We start from the raw sequence: 25158 nt of genomic DNA, 5'->3' as shown, positions 1-25158 counted from the left end.
GCCAAATATAGCCTGCTACAAAGCTGAAGTGCATGCCTATGCTCGTACACCTGGAGCCTTGAGGAATTGCAGTTCCGTTACCTGGCGACTTCTGAATTTGGTGCTGTCGAAATTCATCCCCACTAGCAAGTCAGTAACTACTGATCTAGTTGTACTTAGGTACTGTAAGTACAACTACAGTAAGTACAAGAACTACAACAACAAGGCTATGGTACTGTGTACATGCTTATATGTGCGAGTGCAAGTATATAAAAGTGTGCCGAGTACGGGAGAGGTACTCCGTACAGTACTTATTGATTGTTCATTAGTACTTTCCTGCCAACCCAAGTTATGCCTCGAATGACAGCTACTTGTAGTTGTACTGAGCCTTCTTTCGGCAGTGATGTGAAGAATTTCAACCTCTACTTGTGCTCGCCCCGTCCTCGTCTCCCCCAAGGGAAAGATTCCACTTCCCTTCTCGTGCCCATCCATTCATCTATTTTGGAGCGATTCACCCTGCAGCACTTTTTCGGGATCAAGCAAGCGTCCTGCAGGCCGTCCGTTCGTCAACGTCAAAAGGCTCGCGAGCATCCAGCTTTGTTTCCCACTCTCTGTGCAGCACATCGGTAGCATCGAGGACGACGAAGACGTAACCAACTAGCCGTCGACGGGCCTGCAGACGCACGGCACTGGCCCTATGCAGCCCGCGTCATCCGAAGGCATCGCTCCCACCCGCCGCCGGCATCGACTCTCCTCCTCGTCGCCCGCCGCCGCGTCCAAGCGCGCGAAATTCGGAGACGCGCCGGCCATGACGAGCGCCCGGGCCAAGGGAAAGCTCCCCGAGACGATCATAGACCTCGCATCTCCGGCTGCCGCTCCCCAGACGCGATCCTCGTCCGCCTTCCAACCTCAGAGCGGTGCCAAGAAGCTCGTCATCAAGAACCTACGGTCGAGCTCACGCGAGGCAGACATCGAGGAGTACTATGCCCAGATCACTCGCGAGCTCGATGCCGCCCTCGGGGCCATATTCGTCGGGAGCCGGCCAAGTGTGCCGCTGGAGAAGCTGTATCGGGGTGTCGAGGATATCTGCCGCAAAGGCAACGCCGAAAGCATGTATTGCATGCTCACGAGCCGCATCGAGGCCCACCTTCACAACGTCGTCCTGCCTCGGATAAAGCGATCGGCAGGACCCGTCAACGTCGACATCTTGAGGAGTCTCTTGGCCGAATGGAAGGTCTTGAGCGCGCAGGCGGTACGCAACCACGTCCCCGGACCCTCCCGTGGCCCTCTCGCCGCTTCGGGTTGCACCTTGGCTCACTCTGCGCTAGATGTTCATTCGCTCGATATTTAGTTTCCTCGACAGGACCTACCTCCTCCGTCAGTTGCTGCCGTCCATCAACGACATGATCATTGCCCACTTCCGGAAGATGATGTTCCTGCCACCGGACGCCGCGCCGTCGGGCCGAGGGGAAACGATTGGCGCCAAGGCTGTCTCTGGCGTCTACGACTTGTTCGAGTACGATCGCTGCGCCGACGATCGAATGGATGCCGATCTGCTGAAGGAATCGATTCGCATGCTCTACGTACTGGGCATATACGTCAAGTACTTTGAGCCGCAGTTCCTGCGCCAATCCAACGCCTACTTCGAGAACTTTGCTGCCTCACGCAGCGCCTCGAGCCTCAAGGAGTACATCGCCGCCTGCAAAACGCTCCTGCAGAACGAGGATTACCGCTGCATCGCCTACAACCTCGAGAACACGACGGAGAAGCAGCTCATGGACGCGGCACACGTCGTCCTCATCGACCGCTACTCCGAGAAACTTCTCCACGGCCAAAATCTGGCTCACCTGCTGTCGGAAAAGGACGTCAAGTCGATGAAGGGCCTCTACGAACTCTTGCGGTTGTCGGGCATACAGAAGAAGATGAAGGCACCGTGGGGAGACTACATTCGGACGACGGGCGCATCCATCATCTCCGACACGGAACGGGTGGACGAGATGGTGCCGCGCCTGCTCGAGCTGCGCCGCTCGCTCGACCTCATGATTCGTCACGCCTTTGACGATGACGACGACTTCCTCTGGGGCATGCGCGAGGCCTTTGGAAAGTTCATGAACGACCGCCTCACGGCCGCCTGCTGGGAGTCGGGAACGTCCAAGATCGGGGAGATGACGGCCGGGCACATTGACCTCCTGCTCCGCGGCGGCCTCAAGGCGCTGTCGAAGGATCTCGTGTCGGACGCGGCCGAGAACGAGCTTCCGGTCCCGGCCAGCAGCGCCGACGAGGACGCCGAGCTCGACCGGCAGCTCGACCAGGCTCTCGAGCTCTTCCGCTTCATCGAGGGCAAGGACACGTTTGAGGCCTTCTACAAGAAGGACCTTGCCCGACGGCTCCTCATGGGCCGCAGCGCAAGTCAGGACGCCGAGCGGATGATGCTCACCAAGCTCCGCGGCGAGTGCGGCTCCAACTTCACGCACAACCTGGAGCAGATGTTCAAGGATCAGGAGCTGGCCAAGGACGAGATGGACGCGTATCGACAGTGGTGCAAAGCCAACGAGCAGGAGAAACCCGCCGTCCAGCTCTCCGTCATGATTCTCTCGGCCGCCGCGTGGCCGACCTATCCGGACACGCGCATGGGCCTACCGGACGAGGTGGCGGCGCAGGTTGACCAGTTCGACCGTCACTACAGGACGAAGCATACGGGCAGGATACTGACGTGGAAGCACTCGCTCGCTCACTGCTCACTCGTGGCCACCTTTCCCAAGGGGAGCAAGGAGCTGCTCGTCTCTGCCTTCCAGGCCGTCGTCCTCGTCCTCTTCAACGCCGTCCCGGACGGTGGCTTTCTCTCGTACGCGCAGATAGCGACGGCGACGGGCCTCAACGGCTCCGAGTTGGATCGGACGCTGCAGTCGCTGGCCTGCGGGAAGGTGCGGGTGCTGGCCAAGCATCCCAAGGGTCGTGATGTGAGAGTGACGGACACCTTCACCTTCAACGAAGGCTTCACGGATGCCAAGTACCGAGTGAAGATCAATCAGATCCAGCTGAAGGAGAGCCGAGCGGACAACAAAGCGGTGAATGAGCGGGTTGCGCAGGATAGACGATTCGAGACTCAAGCAGCCATCGTGCGCATCATGAAGAGCCGCAAGAGCATGGGCCACGCCGAACTCGTCGCCGAGGTGATCAACCTGACGAAGAAGCGAGGCAGTGTCGAGCCGGCTGCGATCAAGAAGGAGATTGAAAGGTGCGTCTTCGGTGCCATGTCCGACGGCGCGTCTGCGTTCGCCTCGGCTTTCTGCCCTCCCGCTAACCCGCGCGCAGTCTTATGGAGAAGGATTATATTGAGCGCGAGGGCAACGTTTACACCTATCTTACTTGATTTGACAGCGTACGAATTCGAACCCTCAAGCTCGATGGCCTGGTGTCGAGGCAAATGTTGCGGCTGGCTCGCTCCACGTAGCGCCGTCGGGCTCACGACGACGTGACAAGCCTACGAGGATGGCACGGACTCAACACGTCGCCGAGCTTGACGAGTCACCCATCCGAAGAGGCGATGAGACGAGGCGCGACAAGATGAGACGCCACGTGCGATGGCTGCGCGAGGCCTCCAGCGTGCGGCTCTCTTTTTTTCTGCATGGTCGGTTGGCCCCCTGCTGTCTCGTCTCTGAAGGCTGGCTTGACCAAGCAGTTGGTGATGCAGGTTTCGTTGAGCGAGAGGCCTATGGCATGTATCCGAATACGACAGCCTTGATACCTTGCATTTTCTTCACGAATTCATGATGCTGACGGGCAGGCATCACTCAACTGAATCGGCCTGTCATTGTGCATTCTGCTCATGCGGTAGACTGTCCTTCCTTCCCCCCAATCACTCTCCCACCCTCCCAACCTCTTTTCATCTTGCGTGGCCACGTCTTCCTCGTCGTGCGGGTGAATTATTCCACGCAGATGAACTGAAATTTGAAGGGAGGAGGCAATAGTGAGGCTACCTCGGTTCTTTTGCACTCCTAGCACTGCTGCGTGTGTGCAGGTGGCCGGAAGAAAACGTGCTTACGGAGTTGCCGGCTGCTGCAAGGCATCCTGCGCACCTGGATGGCGGCTCACCTGGATGATGATGCCGAGCCGTTTGCAGCAGATGGAGGAGCCTTCCAGCCAGAGGCAGCGCCACCATGCATCGGTGAAGCAAAAGCCTATCCATCGCTCCCCTTTCCCCCCATCCCGCGCGACGCCCCATCGCGGCTGATGTCACAGGGCTTCGGGGGCAGTTGAGGCCATGCGATAAGCCGCATACTGCATGCTCATTGGATGTATCTCACGGGTGTCGCCTGGAGAAGCTTCTGCCGCTGTCGTATGGGCGCCGAGCGATGACGTGAGTGAGTGGCAAGCACGAGATGGGACTTGACATCTACGGCAGGGCTCGAGGGCGCCCAGCTCGTCGTCCATTTCACCGAGTTTCAAGCAGGGTCCAGCCGTCCGATGCATCCTGGATGGCACGAGGGGCTTACATCGCCAGCCGCGACGCGTTTCCGCAAGGCGTTGGGTGCGTGACACAGGCTCGGTGAGGCAGCCAACCCGCTTGTCACGGCATCAGCCTACACAAATCCGCTTTCTCACGGGTGCCCTGCGCCAGCATCACCAATTTTCCTCTTGCCTTTACGGCCGTCGCCGCCATTGACTGATGATGAAGGTAGAGGGCAGGGTACCGGGTGGCATGAGCGCGCAGCGGGCGATGAGAGCACCATGGGCGGACAAGAAGCAAGGTCATATGAGGATGTTGCCTCCTGGATACGCATCTACAACATCACGTTCGGCGTTCTGAGCGGTCACTTGAAGCCTGTAGAGCGTCGTTCATGGCCTACTTCACTCGCTCTCCCACTCGGCACCGATGGAGCATGTCGGTCAGCCCGACTGACTGCCCGTGAGATCCGACGCAATCCGCTTTGCCACGAAGAGTAACTGGTCAAGGCGGTCGTCCGTGGGCCAATCGGCACACGAGGCCACCCTCACCCTTTGGGAGCAATCGGGGGCCGGATGGGCTGGAACAGGCAACTTCCCGCCGTGAGCGAGCTGCAGCATCGCGTGGCGGCCCTAGATTCCGCCCGCAGCCCCCAGCCTGGGGTCTCTCCGCCCTTCCATCCAGCCCATGTACCGAAATGGATTCCTGTATCATCGCATCGAGCCTGGAAGGGTCTCGGGTGAGGTAGTTCCATCCTCGACGTCGACGAGCCATCGCTCTCGTTGCTTTTGGGACGCGTGTCCATCAGCGGCATGGGACACCCGCTCGGCAGCCTTGACACTCATGCCGGCTCTGACCTGCACAAGTGCAAGCTTCCATCTTGGGCCTGCCGTTCAACGGAGCTTGATCCGATCCGATTCGATAGCAAATCGGTCGTTCATGGGCGGCATGAGCCTCCCGTCCAAAAGCGCTATCGTTCGTCACCGCCGTTCAAGCAGGGAATCGCAGTGGCTGATATACGCGTCCACTCAGTCGGAACGACGAGCCACTCGCCAAGAAACAGCACATTCATGTCGTACAGTAGGCAACTCCCCTCGGGTTGAGCAGAGGTTCGAAGTGGAAAAAGGCTGTCTCACGGCTGGTCGCGAACCCTGCGCGGGCCACGCATGGCACCCACAAACACAATCCCCGGTCTTCCGCCTCACTTTTCGTCGTGTATTTTCTATCCTATCCTTAAGCACTGCACTTTGTCAGCCAAAGCTGAGCCGCAAGTGATGCTGTCTTTGCAAGCCGTGGATATAGAGGCTGCCTGACCCCCCCCCCCCCCCAAAAAAAAAGCGCTCCTCGTCGTCCCCCCTCACTGACATGCCCGTCATCACCAATCGCCTCGGTCGCGCGTTCACACGGCAGCTCACACGACAGCTTGCGCCATGGCTGGCCTGCCACTATCCCTTCAACCGAACCGTGACTACAGCTCTGCTCCTACACAAGGCACCGTCTCTCCCCTGTCTCGGCCGGGCTCAACATCACCGGCTTTACAAGAGAAACAGCCAGATGACATGATGTCATCGACCCAAACGGAGCCTTTGCAACGACCACTTTCCCCGATGACTGGGTCTCGGACGAACGGTCCTCAGAAACTCCCCTCATCGATGAAGAGATCTGCCTTTTCGATCTCCTTTCCCTCTCGAGCCCCGATGCAGCAACGACTTCTCGGACGGGGTGTAAGACCCGCTGTCGAGATATCCGACCTCCGCCGCGAGACCATGACCGACGGCGATGCTCGTGAATTGCTTTCCATGTACGTAGTCATTCGTCACGAGAAGTGGATCAGCCCCAACGGATTCGACGACGATGGCAACCCGGTGCGTCCGACGTGGGAAAGGATATCGCGCTTCGAGGATCCCAACATATCGCAGCAGGAGGCCATTCACAAGGTCCGCGAACTGACGAAGGGTGGGTCAGTGGCATTTAAGAAGGGCCAGCTGGGCGTGAATATACAACGCCAGTTGGAGGAAACGAAGCGTGCCCTTAAAGAAGAGGATCCCGACACACGCTATCGGTACATCCTCACCCAGCTGGATTGGACGACGAGGAGAATTAACGAAGACTCAGCACGGCTGCATCAAAATGAGAAACAGAGAAAGCACAAAACCCATAAGGATAGAAAGGACAGCAAAGGGGGGAGAGAGGAAAGGACCGAGCAAGTCAAGTCGTCCAAGTCCAAGGACAAGGGTAAAAGTGAGCGAGTATCCGTCACGGCCTACTTCCAGAGGGTACCAAGGAAGAGCGAGGACGTGGTTATGATGGTTAAGGAGCTCAAGACGAGCGAACATCAGTTTTTCCAGCCAAGCGAGCAGGCTGCGGCCGACGGTGGCACAGCGCCTCGCCTGGCTCAGGTGATGCCCCCAGTTGAACCTCACCAACGCCATCAACCTCAGCAACCTCAGCAGCGTCATCAGCCTCATCAGTCTATGCAGCCAACACATCCAAGCATAGCGCAGCCGGTGCCATCAGCGCAGCAGCAATCTCAGCTACCTCAGGAACCTCAGGGGCCTCAGCAGGCTCATCAGTTTGTGAAGCCACAGCAGCCTCGACAACCTCATCAGTGTACGCAGCCTGAGCACGAAATACAATCACGGCAACCTCATCAACCTCATCAGCCTCTACAACCAGCACATCCAAACACAGCGCAGCCGACGCCACCAGCACAGCACCAAGCTCAGCAGCTTCAACAGCCTCAGCCGCTTCACCAGTACCCTCAATTTGCGCAGGCACAGCAGTCAGGGCAGTATCAACGTCAGCAAGCTCACCAGTTTGCACAGCCAACACAGTCTCATCAACTTCATCAGCCCCTTCAATCTATGCAGCCAGCGCATGAAGACATGGCGCAGCCGGTGCCGCCAGCACAGTACCAACCTCGACAACCTCAACAACCTCAGCAGCCTCAGCAGCCAGGACAATCTCATCAGCCTCAACAGTCTATGCAACCAATGCATCCAGACCTGTCAGAGCCGGTGCCTTCAGCACAGTACCAGCCTCAGCAGTCTCAGCAAAATCAGAATCCTCAACAGTCTATGCAGCCAGCGAGTCCAAACATGGCTCAGCCGGTGCCTCCAGTGCAGCACCGCCCTCGGAAACTTCAGCAACCTACTCATCCGTTTGCGCAGCCACAGCTGCCAGGGCAATCTCATCAGCCTCCACGGTCTATGCAACCAGCGCATGCAGACATGGCGCAGCCGGTGTATCCAGCACAGAACCAACCCCAGCTTCCTCAACAAACTCAGCAGCCTCATCAGTCCTGGCAGCCAGCACATCCAGACGCTGCGCAGACAGTGCAGCCAGCACAGCCCCGAACCCAGCAACAATGTCAGTATACGCAGCCAGCGGAAACAGAAAGGGTGCAGCCGGTGCATTCGGTACCGTCTCAAATACACCATGCTCATCATGCTCCGCAGCCAGCGCAGCCAGACACGGTGTGGCCGCTGCAGGATCAACTTGGACAACCTCGTCAGGCTACGCAGCTGGCACAGCCCGAGACTCGGCAACCGGTGCAGCCAACGCAGTACCAAACTGGTCAAACCCGTCTGTCTATGCGGCCCGAACAGACAGTACGGCCAGAGGCAGTACAGCCGGTGCCGCCGGTGCAGTATGAACCTGGTCAACCAGTTCACCAACCGTACCTTCAACCTCAGCAGTCCACGCAACCAGGACAGCCGGTGCTGGATCAGCCTCTGCACGCTCGACAGTCTACGCAGCCGATACAGCCCGAGACATGGCGGCCGGCGCAGCCGACGCAGCACCAAGCTCAGCAATCTCGTGGGTTTACGCAACCAGAACAGGCCGTGCAACCAGAAACAGCAGAACGGATGCCGCCAGCGCAGCATGAACCTTGGCAGCTACATCATCAACTTCACGTACAACCTCACGAGCCAACGCAGTCAGGGCGGTCAGGGCAGCCAGAAATATTGACATCGCCGCAGGCACGGTGGCAACCACCAAAAGCTTGTTCGTCTCCGCAGCCAGCGGCGGCACATACAGTGCAGCCGGTTCGGTCGACACAGCCGGTTCAGTCGATGCAGCCGGTTCAGTCAACGCAGCCAGTTCAGTCGACGCAGCCGGTTCAGTCGACGCAGCCGGTTCAGTCGACGCAGCCGGTTCAGTCGACGCAGCCGGTTCAGTCGACGCAGCCGGTTCAGTCGACGCAGGCCGGCCAGCCCACGGCACGACCTATCCAACGACCGGATTCGCTGCCGCTATCGTCGGGGGCGTCACCACCAGGAGGCTTCACCACGTCCGGGCCGCCGGCCGGCGCCGGAAATCCGGAGGCTTCCCCAGATGCGCGGACGCCAGGGGGTTCGGGGGACCTACAAGGGCAGGGCTCACATGGCCATCCGGCCCATATTGAGGTGGTGCCGGCCAGGGGTGATGGCATTCGAGTGTACATCGGGTCGGTTCGCGGCTCGAGGAGCGCCTCAAGTTCCGACACGTTCTGGGACTCTGACGGCAACGAATACATGACGGCAGCGTCATCGATCGGTTCCGGCATCCTCCGTTCGCACCACGCAGGTGCAGGTTGCGGCCGTTACCACTGGCATGACCGTCCGGAGAGCTTTGGCGTCGAGCCGCGACGCCAACACCGCCGGTGTGATGGAGATCAAGACCACCTGCCACCCAGCACCGGCCATGCAAGCTCTCCGTTCCTCGGGCCCCGCTCGCTTGCTCCGGCGGTGGACCTTGAGAGGGTAGCGGAGCAAACCTACCGAGAAGGCCGGGGCGACGAGGCGAGAATCGGCGGCGTCCGGCCCAAAGTGGTTCAGGGTCCCCGACCCTACCGAAGCTCGTCGGACCGTGGCGGTTGCGGAAGCATGCCTGACGTTGGGCTGGACCAGATGGGATATGGGCGAGACAGAGGTAGGCTTGATGAGGAGGCCGGCCGTGAGACAGCATACATGTACAGGCGGGAGCAAGGTGGTCGGTGCGACGGAAGATATGACGATCTAGAACGACGCGGCAGGGTCCGAGACGGGTCGCACCCGGCTGGTTCTGCCGATAACGCGCCACCACAAGCGACGTACGCGGATGCTCGACAGTCTACCGTTCGGTCGAGAGCGTACATGTATCCGGAAGAGGGGGCTGAGTCGAGCAACCCGTTCGTGCCAAGGCAGCAATTTCTTAGAGAGCAAGAACGAGGGCAATATTACGCGTCACGACAGGCAAGGTGATGATGGCAGGGAAATTGATACACTGCACAGCACCGGCCGCGCTCGTCCTTTTATCAAGAAATTCAACCAGTCCCGAGGTCTGCTTGGCTACGAGTGTCCTGTTCACAAATAGCCCGACCAGACATACGGCCTCGCCCTTGCGGCTCGTGGCAACGGTTTGATTCCATGGTGTCAAGATGCGTGGTAGCCCTGGGAAGGGCGGAAAGGACAGAAGGGGTCTGTCACCATTGCTGGCCAGGGAAACCGAGTTTACGAAGAATGACGTCCATAAGTACTTGTATTTGTACATGTAGTCGAGGGAAGCCAGAACCATAAGTATACAACTATGTAAGTATGCAGTTGAGCTAGTAGTAGAAGTAGGGTGAAAGTCATGGACAAGGGTTCCAGGGCCTTGTCCAGGTACTTGTGCTTGCAAGAGTAGCGCAACTGCGCAAGTACTTAGATTTGCGAGTAAGTAGAATGAAGGGTATACATTACGGACTGCATGTGCCTCTACAAGAACTTAGTCAAGTGAATCCAGAACTATAAAGTACAGTAAGTAAAAATTTACTTGTACTCGTGTAAATATGCAATTGGATATTAGTAGGTTGTAGGAGAATCATGGCCATACTTACTTAGGTGCCCAAGTAATACAACCTAGTCAAGAATCCAGAAGAAGCTCACCGTCCTTGGAACCCGAGATGATGACTGGTCCCCTCGAGCCAGACAGCTGGAGAGCAGAAGTTGCTGGACATCGATGAGGTTGGACCAGTTGCGCCCCATCCCCGCCCCTACTGTGCCTGGTATGGTGTCCAGTAGCGCATGCCGGGACTTCACCCGACGATTAGTCCTCATTTGCAGATCGGAGCGTCAGGGGCGTGCCATTTAGTCGATGCTCGCTCGTCGGCCAGTTCGCGATCTCCTCTGCCTCCTCAGCGAACCCCCTCCCGAGAGGTGGGTGTCTGACTGCGAGAAAAGGCTCGTCGACAATCTGAAGGAGGCTGCAACGATGATATTGAATAGGTGTACTTGTGCATGCGGGACTATGTTAGAAGAGCATTACAGCTGGACCTTTGGAGTTCGGGTCCTGCTACTCCGTATAAGTATCGGTTGGTTGAGAAGATTTGCATTCTGGGTGTACATGTACTATTTCCTCTACTGTACAACGAACACTCTTACTTTTTGCTGATAGCTTAGCCGCAACATGCGCGACAGCCGACAGCTTTGCCAAGGGTAATATACCCATACTCGAATTACCTCGGCGTGTAATATTACGCAGGTATTGCGTGTCATTGCACCTTTAATGTACGCGGTACTCCATACTCCGTACATGTATACGGGAATACTTAGTACTGTAAAACAGTGTAGAGCACGGAAAGGAAGTCAAACACTTCGTTCTGTACCCGCATGCATGGACAGTTAGCGCAAGGTATGCACGTTTCCCGATTCTTCAATGCAGGAATTACGTACTACTAATTCTAAATACATGTCCTTCGTTGGGGCGTTGGCACGGCTGAATGAGCCGTCAAGACAAGATGACACTAGAAAAAGGGACGACCGCGCTCTACGTCCTTTTGCCTCACCCAACGAATAGTAATCGTTCTCCCCCGTCTATCCTTATCGTTCATTGAAACCGTGGTATCTCTCTGAGTGATACAACTTTCTCTCTTTTAAGTAACGTGTGTGTGCTGGGCTGTTTGGCAGACAGCCACTCAAACATAATGCTCACAAAAGTACACCTACATTTCAGTGCTATGGACCCATTGCAAATCCTCTGCCGTGAGCGTTTAAGACGACCTACATAAGGTACATGTAGCACTGTACTGTACAGAGAGGGAGTTTACTTTACTCTGTAGGGGCCTTCTGGCGGAACCTGATTTCGGCCTCGGCAGCTGGCTCCGTGGCTCAATGCTACCGAAGGCATCACGACCGCAGGCATCACGACAGTCTGTCTTTCAGCTAAATCTGGTGCGGAATGTGCCGATAATGGATTCCAGTCTTTTGAGTCCGATTTTCTAGTCTGCAAGCAACAACTTGGCCGCTGGGGCGCGGCAGGACTGTCGGATGAGGATCCCACTGGTTCACATGTAGTTGCGTTGTTCTTCATTACGTCGGACGTATATCGGCTTACTTCACACCCATCGAAACTGATGAGCTGACGCTTCGTCCAAGCCACCTTGAACGTGGCGGCAGCAGGCACATCGACGGACCGCAACACGCAAGTGTGCAGCGTTATATTAACAGTGGTGCAAGTAGCAGGAAACAGCGGAAGGAGAAGCGAGCTGTACCGTGGACATGGTCATGGGACTCATCGTAAGAGATACTCGGTCTCGCCGGTACCATATTCTCAACACCATATTCTCAACAAGCTTTGGGTTCCTCTTTTTTTCTCCTTCAGAAGCATGGCCTAGGCCATGAGAAAGTTGAAGGGTCTTGTCCACGTGCAAAATCACGGCATCGCATAGGTTTACATGTACGGATCGTTGCCCTGTGGCTGGAGGTGTAGGTGTGAAAAAGTGGCTTGAAACGGTCGTGGCTTGCTATACGCGTACCTAGTGGGTACCTTGATTTTATCCCCTGGCCAGTGACATAATGTACTGTGCTTACGGAGTACTTCTGAGCAAGTACATGTGCTAATTAATAGCTGGGCTTAGTGCGGAGTAAGGAGAACACTGAAAGACATTTCAGCACTGGTGGATGCTTCCCGATTTGGTCGCCAAACTGAATACGAGCAATACGCGTTTAAATCCCTGCCACGCCAAGACGTCGCGTGGCTCGTTCTGTCCTTTGCCTGCGGCCTTATGACGTCTCACCTGCCCGTAGCTCGGTGCCTGTTGCCGTCAGGCGAACCAGCTGTCTGCTTGGCGCACTTGGGCGGTGAGAGATCCGCAAACTGGCTGCATGTAACTCTCTTTCGCCTCCCTCATAGTTGAACGCCTCGCACACCAACAGCCAACGACACGTCGGGTGTTGAGGAATTGAAGATGCCTGTCTACCTCAGCCCACAGGCTGGCACTCAGCAGCGGTCCGCCATTATCCACCCTTGCGAGACACACGTGGGAATTGCGTCTTCCCGTCTGTGTTGCAGTCAGCCTTACCCGATGGAAACCCTGGCTTCGGCGGTCGCCTTTCGTCGTGGGAATGGGATAGACTATCGCGACTGCTTGCTATAAAGAAACAAAGACGCCGCTCCACTTGAAAGTTTTGTCGACCGTTATGAGTTTGACAGAACCAATGATCCAGCACCAAGACATGGCAGAGTCGAAACTCTCGGCTTTCCGTCGCCATCCAAGCCAGCATTGAAGGAATATCACTTTGGTAGAACGGCGCCCCTTTGTCGTCTCCCTTCTCCCAGGACCGACGTACTTATTGTATACTAGCACCGCGTCCTTTGCCCGGCACCGGACAGTAATCGCAATTGCCTCAACGCCAACGGAGCCAGATGACAACCGGACACCTCACAGCTCAACGCCTCGTTTGGATACCATGCAACCTCGTCCGCAATTCAGCAGGCACAGGCTTTCAGGAGAGATGGATCTATACCGGCAGATCAACACGCTCGCCTACAAGACGCTCAAAATCATCCTCGTCCGCCACCGCGTTTCCACCATCTACAGCGCCCTCGTCCTTCCCATACTCTTATCCGTCTATCTTGGCCTCGGCCAAAACTTCAACAGGCCCAACTCGGAATTCGGAATCGGACACCCGCGAAACGTTCTCGCTCTCGCCGACGCCCTCTCCCAAGCGGATGGCGGCCGCAACACCGTTGCTCTAGTCGACAACGGCTATGCCGCCGGTGACGTCGGCCGCGTCATCGACACCATTGCCAAAATTGTAGCCGGCGCCGGGAAGAACGCGACGAGGTTGGCCAGCGAGGATGAGCTCGGCTACGTCTGCCGCAGCTCCATCATGGGAACCTCGCCCTGCTTCGGCGCCGTCGTCTTCCATTCATCTCCCGACCAAGGGACTGGCGGTCTCTGGAACTACACCTTGCGCGCCGATGGCGGCCTCGGCAACCGGTTCAAGGTCGGCTTGGAATCCAACGACGCCGAGATATACGCCATGCCACTGCAGCGTGCTGTCGATGCCGCCATCGCCGGATCGTCCTTCCCCGAGACGACTTCGCAGTACCCGTACACAGCCCTGACGGAGGATGAGCGCCAGGCCAAAGTCCGACGGCAGTACCAGGCCTCCTTCATCAACTACCTTAGCGTATCCTTTCTCATCGCCCTCATCGGCGTCTGCTATCACATGCCGGGCCTCATCGCCACCGAGCGTGAAAAGGGCCTTTCCCAGCTCATCGACGCCATGATGCCGGCGGAGAAAAGCTGGCACCGTCAGTTGGCCCGCTTCATCTCCCACCACAACGCCTTTATCCTTACCTACACGCCCGGTTGGATCGCCGCCGCCGTCATCTGCGGCGTTATGATCTGGAAAAACACGAGCGTGGCAATCTTGGTCGTCTTCTTCGTCCTCGCCGGCGTCGCCATCACCTCCATGTCACTCCTTGGCGCCTCCTTCTTCCGCAAGGCACAGCTGTCCGGCGTCGTCACTGCCGTCAGCTGGATTGTTCTCGGCATCATTGCCCAAGCGCTGACGAAACCCGGTACTGGCGCCGTCGTCATCCTGAGTCTGCTCTTTACGCCCTGCAATTTCGTCTTCTTCATCACTTACGTTGCCCGCTACGAGCAAGAAGGCGTCGGTGCCAATTTGCTCCGTGCGCCGCCCAACAGCCCCTGGAACGTGCCAGCCGTTGTTCTCTGGGTCTTTCTCGCCATTCAAGTCGTTGTTTATCCCGTCGTCGCCGCCTACCTAGAGCGAAAATTCCACGGCGTCACGACGGGTGTTCGAAACGTCCCATCCGAACTCCCCAAGTCGGCGGCATCAGAGGGTCGAGTCGACATCGTGCGCGTCGAGCATATGACCAAAACTTTCCACCCCACCTTTTTGCGCCGCCTCTTCTCCTTTCTCTCTCCCTCGCGCTCCCGGGACATCGTCGCAGTCGACGACTTGACATTGACCGCCAAGAAGGGCCAGATCCTCGTCCTCCTCGGCGCCAACGGCAGTGGTAAAAGCACGACGCTCGACATCATCGCCGGCATCAGCAATCTTTCCAAGGGAAACGTCTTCATCGACGTCGGCGGCGGCCTTGGTGTCGCGCCCCAGAAGAACGTCCTGTGGGACGAGCTCACGGTCAAGGACCACATCAAGATCTTCAACCAACTGAAATCTCCCACCAAGTATGCGACCGAGGAGGAGACCGGCGCTTTGATCGACGCCATCGGCCTCGGGCAAAAGACCAACGCCTTAGCCGGGACCCTGTCTGGAGGTCAAAAGAGGAAGCTCCAGCTAGGTATGATGCTAACCGGCGACAGTGCCGTCTGCTGCGTCGATGAGGTGTCTTCTGGCATCGACCCCCTGTCACGGCGAAAGATATGGGACATCTTGCTGTCTGAACGCGGAAACAGAACGATCATCATGACGACGCACTTCCTCGACGAGGCCGACCTCCTCGCCGACAAGATTGCCATCCTGTCCAAGGGTCGACTGCGTGCCGAGGGCTCGTCCGCTCAGCTCAAGGATGCCTTCGGTGCCGGGTATCAGGTCCACGTTCTCAACGAGCGTGCCAGTCAGCGTGCTCCTCAAATAGACGGTGTTCGGTGTCAGACAACGGCCAACAGCATCAAGTACACTGCTCCGTCGTCTGGTCTCGCTGCCCAGGTTGTTCGCACCCTCGAGGCGGAAGGAATCCCGTACCAGCTCTCTGGTCCGACCATAGAAGATGTCTTTCTCAACCTGGCCGAGGAAGTAGAAGATAAAAAAGTCCCTCCTCATTCCAACGAGGCGCGTCCTTTTGTTTCGATGGAAAAATCTCCCCACGAACCCAAGGGGGCCAACGCCTTTGAGGATGCCGAAATTGGGACCTTGTGCTTGTTGACGGGACGTCCCGTTTCGTTGGGGAAGCAGATTGTCGTGTTTCTTCGCAAACGTCTTGTCATCTTTAAGACCAACTGGGTTCCCTATGTGGCTGCCTTTGTCATACCAATCATCGCTGCGGCCATCACCCAGCTCCTGGTCAGGAATGAGGCCCCAGTGGGATGCACCCCCATCGACCAGAGTAGCCAGAACTCCAACGAGGACTTTGCCGACTTGATCGGCGAGGCCAGTGTCGTCGCCGGTCCCTCTTCCATGTTCACCAGCGCTGTCGGCGACCTGTTCAGGCCCTACTTTCCAGCCAAATCCGGCGGGCGTGGAAGCGACACTGGCAGCGGTGCTGGCGGAAACGGTGAAATGTCCCTCGGCAACGCAACATTGTCGCTCGTCGCGTCTCTTGCCACCTTCGATTCCTTCATCACGGACAATCGCAAGAACACAACGCCCGGCGGCTGGTGGCTTGGCGATTCTGCCACTACACCGACCGTCGCCTATAAAGCGGACGAGTTGTCCATGTACACATCTGTCATCAGCCAGAACCTCCTCGACACGATGCTGGCCAACATGAGCATAGCGACGATGTATGCTCATTTCGACTATCCTGTCGCCCCCTTTACCGGGAAAGCCCTTCAGCTCGTCGTCTACTTCGTTCTGGCCTGTTCGATCTATCCAGGCCTTTTCGGCCTGTACCCGAACATCGAACGGCGCACGAAAGTCCGCAGCTTACAGTACTCGAGCGGTGCGCGAACCTTGCCCGTCTGGAGCGCCCACCTTATCTTTGACTTTTCCATCATTCTTGTTTCCATGGGCATCGTCAGCGTCATTTTCGTGGCGACTTCCAATGTCTGGTACCACCCAGCATATCTCTTCCCGGTCTTTATGCTGTATGGCATCGTCTCCATTGAGGTCGCCTACTTCTTTTCCCTTGTATGTCATAGTTCGCTGGCTACCTACGCCGCGACGTCCGTGTTTCAAGGTGTCGGATTTGCCGTATACGTCATCACCTACTTGTTCGTCCTCACGTACTCACCGGCTGCGTCGATGAACAGTAACATCCTCATTGCCAATTGGGTCATCTCGGCCATTTTCCCCACCGGATCCCTAATTCGAGCCCTTTTCGTCGCGCTTAACACGTTCTCGACGACGTGCGATGACGATAAACTCCAGGCCTACCCCGGCGCCATGACTGCCTACGGCGGACCCATTCTGTATCTTGCCGTCCAAGCCATGCTGCTTTTCGGACTTGTCATTTGGCTCGAGAGCGGTTACGGAAAACTTTCGACCGAGACGGCCGAACAATCTAAGGAGGTCGACGACGCGGAGATTGCAAACGAGCTTGTCCGCGTCGACGGCCCTGGCGAGCATGCCGACGGCCTTCGCGTCGTGCACCTGACCAAAGCTTTCGGAAAGAACACGGTAGTTGACAACGTCACTTTTGGCGTCCCGCACGGGGAGGTATTTGCCCTGCTCGGGCCCAATGGCGCTGGAAAGTCCACCACGATCGCCTTGATCCGTGGCGATGTCGCGCCGAGCCGCAAAGGGGGCGACGTATTTGTCGAAGGGGCCTCGGTCAACAAGAATCGGGCGCTCGCGCGTCAGAACCTCGGAGTTTGCCCGCAATTCGATGCCGTCGACTCCATGACGGTGCTCGAGCACCTCGAGCACTACGCTCGCATCAGGGGCATCACCGATGTGAAGCACCAGCTCCAGGCCGTGATATGCGCCGTTGGCTTGGAGGCGTACGCGAATGTCACGGCCCACACGCTGTCCGGGGGCAACAAGCGGAAGCTGTCCCTCGGGATTGCCATTACAGGCAATCCGTCGGTACTTCTCCTCGACGAGCCCTCCTCCGGGCTCGATGCGGCGGCCAAAAGAATCATGTGGCGGACGCTCGAAGCGATCGTCCCTGGCCGATCGATTCTACTCACCACACATAGCATGGAGGAAGCCGACGCGCTCGCGAATCGGGCAGGCATCGTGGCCCGGAGAATGCTCGCCCTGGGCACGACGGATGGTTTGCGCCATCGGTTCGGTGACACTCTTCACGTCCATCTCGTAAGCAGGACGGCACCCCACTCGAGCGAGGAAGAAATGGACCGTGTCCGTTCTTGGGTCCTCGACACGTTCGTAGGTGCCGAGGTGGACCAGAAGACTTTCCACGGCCAGATGCGCTTCTCCGTTCCGGCGTCCTCGGTGACGGCAATGACGCGACGAGAATTGGCCAAGGAGGAGGGTCCCAGCAATGCGAGCGGCGCTATTGGACGGCTACTGCTCATGCTGGAGGACCACAAGAGCTCCCTCGGAATCGCTCACTACAGCGTTGGGCCGACGACGCTCAATGAAGTGTTCCTGGCCATTGTTGGCCAGCATGAAGTCGTGGAGGAGGGCTACAAGAGGGAAAATGGGAAGACGACACCGTGGTGGAAGAAAGCGCTGTGGAAATCTTGAGGATGTAGCAGCAGTGTGCACATCTCCGGCTATCTACCAGTTGTTGTGTCGTTCGAAGGCGCCGTCACTGGCAGGTTGTTTTCCAGAATACTGTATAGTATGGGTCATGTTGTATTTTATTATATTTCTATTGCAGCGCGTCTACCGCATCAAATTAGAACTGCATCGCGCGGATATTCTACTGTGTAATGCTTAATGCCGATTCCCTGTGGAGGAGTGCACATAAGTGAGTGCACCAGCGGGTATCATATGCACCATATGAATTTTGCTTACGTTGATGACTGGCTCAACCACAATGACTTGTAGTGATGAAAATTGATTCAATCGTTTCCCGTGTGCTACCTATGAGTGGGCGATGATTTCGGCGTAAAACCAATGTATTGTGCCTGCCACTGATTCGATTCTTCAAAACGTTCGCCGACACGATTCTTGCCAGGGGAAAATGGTTGGCAGCAGCCTACATAGTAATAGGCCCCAAGCCCATGAGTTCTGGTCCCAAAATCCACACGTGACTGCCCCGCTACGTACTGTAGACACGACAGCGTTACGGATCCGTCTTTTAATATACTAGCGCATGCTAATTACTGAGTACGAAGTAATAGTATTAATACTGCTATGATGTAAGCGGGGCCCCCGATACTGATCTGATGGCTAATGATATCAAGATGCATCATCGTCCTACCTTTGCAACCCATGATACCTGGGACAATCTCCAGTAGTGAGAGAAATTGCCCTTGCCGGTCGAAATGGCATTCACGATGCACTGCCACTCGGGGCAGTTCTGCCCCGGTCATGCTGTGGATCAGCTCGAGGACATCATCCGTCACGCCATATCCGTCGGCTTCGAGACAATTGGTCTCACCGAGCACATGCCCCGCTACGAAGAGCAGGACCTGTACCCGGAAGAGGTGAATCCGTTCGATCTTCGTTCGGCAGTACCCATCGCTCATCTTGTCTCCTCTGTCACCTAGCTGGACGATCCCGAGGCCCAGCTCTCGGCCTTGCCTGTTCGGCACGAAGCGTACCTCGTCGAGGCCGAGCGTCTGCGAGCCAAGTACGCCGGTCAGATCCACATCCTCGTCGGCTTCGAGTCCGAGTTCATTCGTCCGAAGTGTGCCTCCCGCGTGCGTGCCCTCTTCGACGCCCCCCCCACGGTCGACTACTTCATCGGCTCCGTCCACCACGTGCACGGACTGCCCATCGACTATGACACCGTCCACTACGCGAGAGCCGTCGATGTCTCGGGTGGCAGCGAAGAATCTCTCTTTGAGGACTACTACGATTTGCAGTACGACATGCTGCGTGCCCTGAGGCCCCGCGTCGTTGGCCACTTCGATCTCATTCGCCTCCTCAGCAAATTCCCCTCTCGGGACGTGCGCCAGTGGAACGCCGTCTGGGAAAAGGTCAGGCGAAACCTCGCCCTTGTGAGGGAGCAAGGTGGCTGGATCGAATGCAACACCGCCGCGCTGAGGAAGGGCCTCGCCGAGCCATACCCGTGCCGCATCATTGCCGAGGTGCGCTATACTTGTCCACCTTTATTCACTTCGCCAGCGAGCAAAGTGCACGGCCGCGAAGCACCCGCTGACATTGACTGGCAGGAATGGCTCAAGATTGGCGGGAAATTCACCATGTCTGACGACAGTCATGGCATCGCTCATGTTGCCACCAATTACGCTCGGGGCATCGCATATCTCGAGAGTCTCGGCGTCGAGCATGTTTGGACTTTCCGGCGGAAAACACCGGCCGGCGTCGAGAGCTCCACCAAGGCCGTTCTTGAGGATACGCCCGTGTCGCTTGAAGACTTCAAACGGCATTTCAAGTAGGCCCCTGCATGTGAATCGCCATCATCGCATCGCGACATCTGTGTCAAATACTTTAGAGCATAGACGGACAACCCAGGATGTAGACGTAAACAACATAGATAGCCTCATGGGCAGATGGGTATCATGCAAAAATTACCTGAAGATCGGCGGGAGCCTCCAATCTGACGCTCCTAGAATAGAGAAAAAACCGCCGTCAAACCCAGTTCTGCACCAGGCCTGACACCTGTGGCCCAGTTGGTGTGAGGCTTGCGCGGCTCCTGCGTCCCGACAAACAAACAGAATGAATCCATACTCCAAGCGCAACTCCGGGAAGTGAAATGTCGCCTACATTTGTTTTGTGATCATTACCGGGTCCACCAACTACTTCCGTGGTGTTTCAGGTACATCCCATACAGAACCTGGCTTGTCGTCTACTTTGGTCACCAAGGAAGCCCCTGTGGAGGCGTCCGGCTCCAGCTTTGCCGTGGTATCTTCCTGTCGCGGTGCGAATGGAATTCCAGACGAGTAATGAAACAGACCGTTGTTTTTAGCGTATGGCACAACGACGCGAGCCTTCGCCGATGGCGTAGATTCATTTGGCGGCAGCCAATGCAGGGGCACCTCCTGCGCGATCGGGATCGGGTCCGGTCCCTCAGGCTGATACGAAACGAATAATTGGCTGCCGTCGCTGGCTGGAATGCCGATAATGGAGTCGATATCCTCCGACGGACCCGACGATCGCTGTTCACAAAACGTCGTCGTTCTGGGTGAACATGGTTCCCCCACGGGAATTCTAGATTCGCCCGAGATGGATGCTGCTTCCTGCGCACAGGGCGCCGCAAAGGCAGCATGCTGCATAGGTGCTTTCCCAGCCGATAACTTGGTCGGGCTATCCGAAATTACCATTGGCTTCCGCAGCATCGAGGGAGGGCCGCTTGGGTCGAGTCCGCCCATCTTAGGCGAATCCTTCTCGGCTTCAAGCTTTGCTCTTTCCCTTGCCTCCCTTTGCGACTTTGTTATCAAGTTAATTTTGATCTTCTTTATTCCCGTCGTCACCGCATCCAAAGTCGTGTCGGCATCGCTGGTAGCGGCGCCAGGTGCGGTCGCAGGCCCGTTCCTCGTCGCAGTAGGTGCCTTTCTAGGACTCCTTGCGTGAGACACGACTTCCTTGCGAGTTACCGCTGCTGACCGGGGCTTCTTGACCGTCGTCTTGCTCCCGCTTTGAGCTCTTGAGCTCGAGGCGGACGCTGGGCGGTTGGGATCGCTATCGCTTTCAGGCAGCGAAGCTGCCGTCTCTTCTCGTGCCAATTCGAGAGCAATGGAAGTTCCGCTGTACCCTTGGGACGACTGCGCCGCAAAAGGACGCGAAGGGGGACTATGCTTCGACGGCTACCTATCATATTAGTGCCTGCCGGAATGTTGATCTAGTCAGAAGAACGTACCTTCTCTGGAGAGGCAAACATGTCCATTTCTGCGTTCTTGCGTCTTGTTTTGATATTTCCATTGCCTTCTTCATTGACCGGCCCGGTTGCTTTTGCTCGTCGCTCCCGCAGGGCCATGCGCGACGTAGGCCTACTGCTCTGCTCGGCGGGTGGAGGGATTCCCATCAGGATTGAATGGCGGTCTCGTCTGGCTTTGGATGCCTCCGCATTCAGCTCCTCGGCTTTGCAGCTGTCGGTCTGTCGATCTGTGGGGATGAGAAGCTTGCACAGCTCCTGCGTCGCCACGACCCACGGCACATCCGGAGGCGTCGGCGACGTAGGTCTCTCGATGACTGTGAGGGTCGACACGCCGGACAAGGTGCGTCTCATTCGAGCGGGATCCGCAGCCTTCGCTGTTGCTGCCTGCGTGGGGGACGAGAACGTCGACAACGCACTTCGCGCTTTCCTAGGCGGCGACGGCGGCACGAATGGCTGTTCCAGCTTATCCAGCGCGGCACTTGACCACCACGAGCGGTCATACGAATGAACAGATGCCGGGGATTCGTCTGCTTCCGTTTGCACATCGGCCGCCGTCTGGCTTTCAACGAGACCGCTCAGGTGACTGAAGATTCCAGAAGACAAGGCTCTGTCGCTGTACCCACCTTCCAGGACGCTGATGACGCGCCCATCCACGTGCAAGCCCTCCTCTGCGGCGAGCTTGACCACATCTTGAGAGAGTCTAGCGTAAAATTCTGTCGGAACATTGACCTGGTGCCGCTGCATCCCGGCGCTCTCCCACTCGCTCGCGTCGAAGCCGGCGGAGAAGAAAATGGCGGCCTTGGCCGGTTGGTTCAGGGCCTTGAGTCTGTCAGCCTGGTTCCGCAGATAGACTCGGGTCTTTTCCAGGAGCATCTTGTATCTGGTCTCGTAGAGGACCCAAAAGTCTTTCTCGCTCTTCCACGAATGCAGGTGGACATTCCAGACCGACTGGCCATGGGCATTGTCGATGCAGAGGCTTGCATTCTTGACCTTTTCCTCATCACCCATCTCGCAGGGATAGGAGTTGATGTCATGCAGGCTGAAGTAGCCTATCGACGTCTTCTTCCACGCCGACGAGTTCTTGGCCGCTGCGGTAGCCCGGGCGTTGTGCTGCCAGGTGATCGCCTGAGATCCGTCGCCATGATGAAGGTCAAAGTCGATGATGGCTGCATGCGTAAGGCCGTGGGTAAGAATGCCGTGCATGATGCCGACGTGCACGTTATTCACCCAGCAGAATCCGGATGGTTGTGAGGCCGAACAATGATGTCCTGGCGGCCTTACACCAACGAAGGCCCTTCGAAATGGAGTGGTGAAAACGGTGTCGACTGCTTCGCAGACGGATCCCAGCGCGCCCTCAATGGCCTCGAGCGATTCTGAACACAGATACAGGTCGCCCTCGTGCAGCTTTTGGCCAGGGCCGTCATCGGAACCCCGGGTCCGCTTCAGTTCCTTACCGCCCATGGCGAGTTTCGATTCAGCCGAGAGACACATGTCCTTCAGCACGTTCATCCATTTCGTGCCATGGACATTCGTGACGGCGGGAGAAGTCAAGGGTAATCGGTTCGTCGTCTTGCGAATGCGAAATGGTACGCTCGGCAGGGAGCCAACGTCTCTTGTCGGCTGAATCGGAAATGGGCCTTCGCTGTGGCGACCGCCCAGGCGCACATATGCCATCGATATTCCCATCACGCAAGCCTTGATTCTCTCGGGCCGTTCGACGATGGTGCTGAGAGCGTTGCGCGAGGTCCGTGGCCGGGAGAACCGGTGGCCATAGACGGCATCGTTGAGTATGACGATGGTTTTCGTATGGCGCGTTGGCGTCGGCCCATGATGGACTTCCAGCTCAGACTTAAAGTAATCCCTGGCGACCGAGTTTGCCGTCACAGCCGGCTTCTCCTCTTTCTGGGGTGGCTTGCCCAATTGAGAGGAACTCGAGGAGGGGGACCAAACGTTGGCCAAGCTGGAGCGACGCGATGCGGGCCGTGCCGTGCCAACACTGCTGGTTGACTGCAAGGAGCTCGTGGACGTCTTGCGCAGCAGGGGAGGCGATGCAACATGGGGCGTGACTCGAGAAAGTTGGGCACTTGACGGACTTTGGGGTGGCTGTTCAGGGCATGCCGAGGTCGAGGCCGAGGAGCGGCGAGAGGATGGATGCAGTGGCACGGACGCGGGTTTCGGTCGTGGTGATTTGTTGACGGAGGGTTGGTTTGTCAGCGACAGCTGGCTGAGCGACTGAGTGAGGCCGTCGTCATCGGGGGTGGCGTTCGTAGTTGACAGCCGCCGTGAGGCGCCCAAGGGTAACGACATTCCGATTCCGAAGCAGCTGTCAGTGACATGAGAAACACGCCGGCAAAACGTAAGGCCAAGCACTGAGGAGAGAAGAGATTCAAACGAGGGTGTCACGAGTCTCGCAAGTGGGAGGGACGACAAGACTTGTTGGTGTTTGTTTTCCTATTGTGTATACTTATTATGCAGTACTCTCTGCTTGAACGGTCGATTTAAGCGTCAATGGAAGGGTCGTGAGTCGCGTTCCGCCACGCCATCACGTGACGGTATCCATTCTGGTTGACACAGAATCATTCGAGTACACCTAAGCAGAGAGACTGTATACAGAGGTACCTCGTATAATAACATCGGAGCCGCGACTGTCAAGGCAAGTACCGTAAGTGCACTGTACCGTACTCTTACAATGTGCTCTTTCCCATTGATTATGGACTCTGAAGGATGTCGTTTTTGTATTCCGTAAGGAGCAATTAAAAGTACTTACAATTACGCATTTAAGTAAGTACTGTAAGTGCGTACAAGTACTTACTCCGTACTTGTGAGTACCGTACATGTATTAATACATCTGCATATGGACAGGGGTCTGCGGACAGATGCATTGTAATAATACCTGCTGTTATTACTACAACACTTGTGCTCTGTACTCCGTACTCCGTATACATAAGTAAAAGTATTACTTGCAGATTATTCTGGGGAAAGTACTACGCACGTACAACGTGCTTGTAGGTATATTCCGTACACCTGCAAGTTTGGAGTACTCGTGCAAACGAACTAAGTACCTAAGGTACCTACTTACATGCCATGTAGGTGAACAGGTGTCGTTAAGTCTGCAGTGTAAGAACAACTACGGAGTATACGCAAGAACGAAAGTATCTCGTCACTGCTACAGTCCGGAGCACTCTAGGTACTCTACAAGTGCTTATACTTATACGCCATAGTGCTTCGTACACATGCTAGTAAGAGCAAGGTAAGTTTTAGGCGTTCAGTTCCGTACATTTCCTACGGCTTGGGTCGTGGGACAATCAGGCGTACAGGCATTTTTGTCGTTCACTTCACCCCTCCACTACCCCGCTATCGATATGAAGGGCAGAGAGCCGCTACGTTGGGCCAAATTGTGGTTTTACACGTGGATTGACCCAAAATGCAAGAGCTACGTCATGTCGGCTCAATGCAGGCTCTGGCTTGAGCCATTACCTGTCTCTGAGGTACTGACGGATATCGTAGTATTGTCCGATAGATAGTTCATAAACAAGAATAGTTGTACGGAGCATAGAGCCATCGATGGTGATTGAGTGTTCGCAACAATGTGAATACATTGCCGTATGACAGTTTGTCTTTTTCTTTATCTTCCCCGACCCCCTTGCAACGGGGCCGAACTCGGGTTGACATTGATATGCTATGAACATCGGGGGCTTAAAGGACCTGGTAGAGCAACATGCTACAGCTGCATTCGAAACAGCGTGCATCATAGAAATCTGAGTCATCGACTTCCTGGCTCGCCCAGGCTGACTGCCTGCTTCACTTGGCTGCGGGATTCACCGCTTCCCCTCCCATCTATGAGACGAACTGTACAGCTATGCTTGACGGTGACAGGCACGCTT

At 56.5% G+C, this 25158-nt stretch overlaps 5 protein-coding genes across 5 annotated transcripts; 4 read left to right on the top strand and 1 right to left on the bottom strand.

The window, feature by feature from the left end:
* Nucleotides 1–676: 676 nt before the first annotated feature.
* On the top strand, nucleotides 677–3352 carry DCS_02553 (ubiquitin ligase subunit CulD; the record flags this gene model as incomplete). The annotated part of the gene is made up of 3 exons (XM_040799880.1): nucleotides 677–1231; nucleotides 1308–3217; nucleotides 3295–3352. The coding sequence occupies 3 exons, from the start codon at nucleotides 677–679 to the stop codon at nucleotides 3350–3352; spliced, it is 2523 nt and encodes an 840-aa protein (XP_040660763.1).
* A 2771-nt stretch (nucleotides 3353–6123) lies between these two features.
* Nucleotides 6124–9763, top strand: DCS_02552 (uncharacterized protein; the record flags this gene model as incomplete). The annotated part of the gene is made up of 4 exons (XM_040799879.1): nucleotides 6124–6998; nucleotides 7045–8375; nucleotides 8468–9578; nucleotides 9643–9763. The coding sequence occupies 4 exons, from the start codon at nucleotides 6124–6126 to the stop codon at nucleotides 9761–9763; spliced, it is 3438 nt and encodes a 1145-aa protein (XP_040660762.1).
* Nucleotides 9764–13116: 3353 nt separating this feature from the next.
* On the top strand, nucleotides 13117–18012 carry DCS_02551 (putative ABC transporter; the record flags this gene model as incomplete). Its single annotated transcript, XM_040799878.1, has 1 exon — nucleotides 13117–18012. The coding sequence occupies one exon, from the start codon at nucleotides 13117–13119 to the stop codon at nucleotides 18010–18012; it is 4896 nt and encodes a 1631-aa protein (XP_040660761.1).
* A 758-nt stretch (nucleotides 18013–18770) lies between these two features.
* DCS_02550 (uncharacterized protein) lies at nucleotides 18771–19835 on the top strand (the record flags this gene model as incomplete). Its single annotated transcript, XM_040799877.1, has 2 exons — nucleotides 18771–18920; nucleotides 18984–19835. 2 exons carry the CDS (start codon nucleotides 18771–18773, stop codon nucleotides 19833–19835), a joined length of 1002 nt encoding a protein of 333 aa, XP_040660760.1.
* A 360-nt stretch (nucleotides 19836–20195) lies between these two features.
* DCS_02549 (histone deacetylase HosB) lies at nucleotides 20196–23581 on the bottom strand (the record flags this gene model as incomplete). The annotated part of the gene is made up of 2 exons (XM_040799876.1): nucleotides 20196–21203; nucleotides 21257–23581. 2 exons carry the CDS (start codon nucleotides 23579–23581, stop codon nucleotides 20196–20198), a joined length of 3333 nt encoding a protein of 1110 aa, XP_040660759.1.
* Between the last annotated feature and the right edge of the window lie 1577 nt (nucleotides 23582–25158).

This window comes from Drechmeria coniospora, chromosome 01 (genome assembly GCF_001625195.1).
Source record: "Drechmeria coniospora strain ARSEF 6962 chromosome 01, whole genome shotgun sequence".
NCBI lineage: Eukaryota > Fungi > Ascomycota > Sordariomycetes > Hypocreales > Ophiocordycipitaceae > Drechmeria > Drechmeria coniospora.
This window is presented reverse-complemented; position numbering and strand designations above follow the sequence as displayed.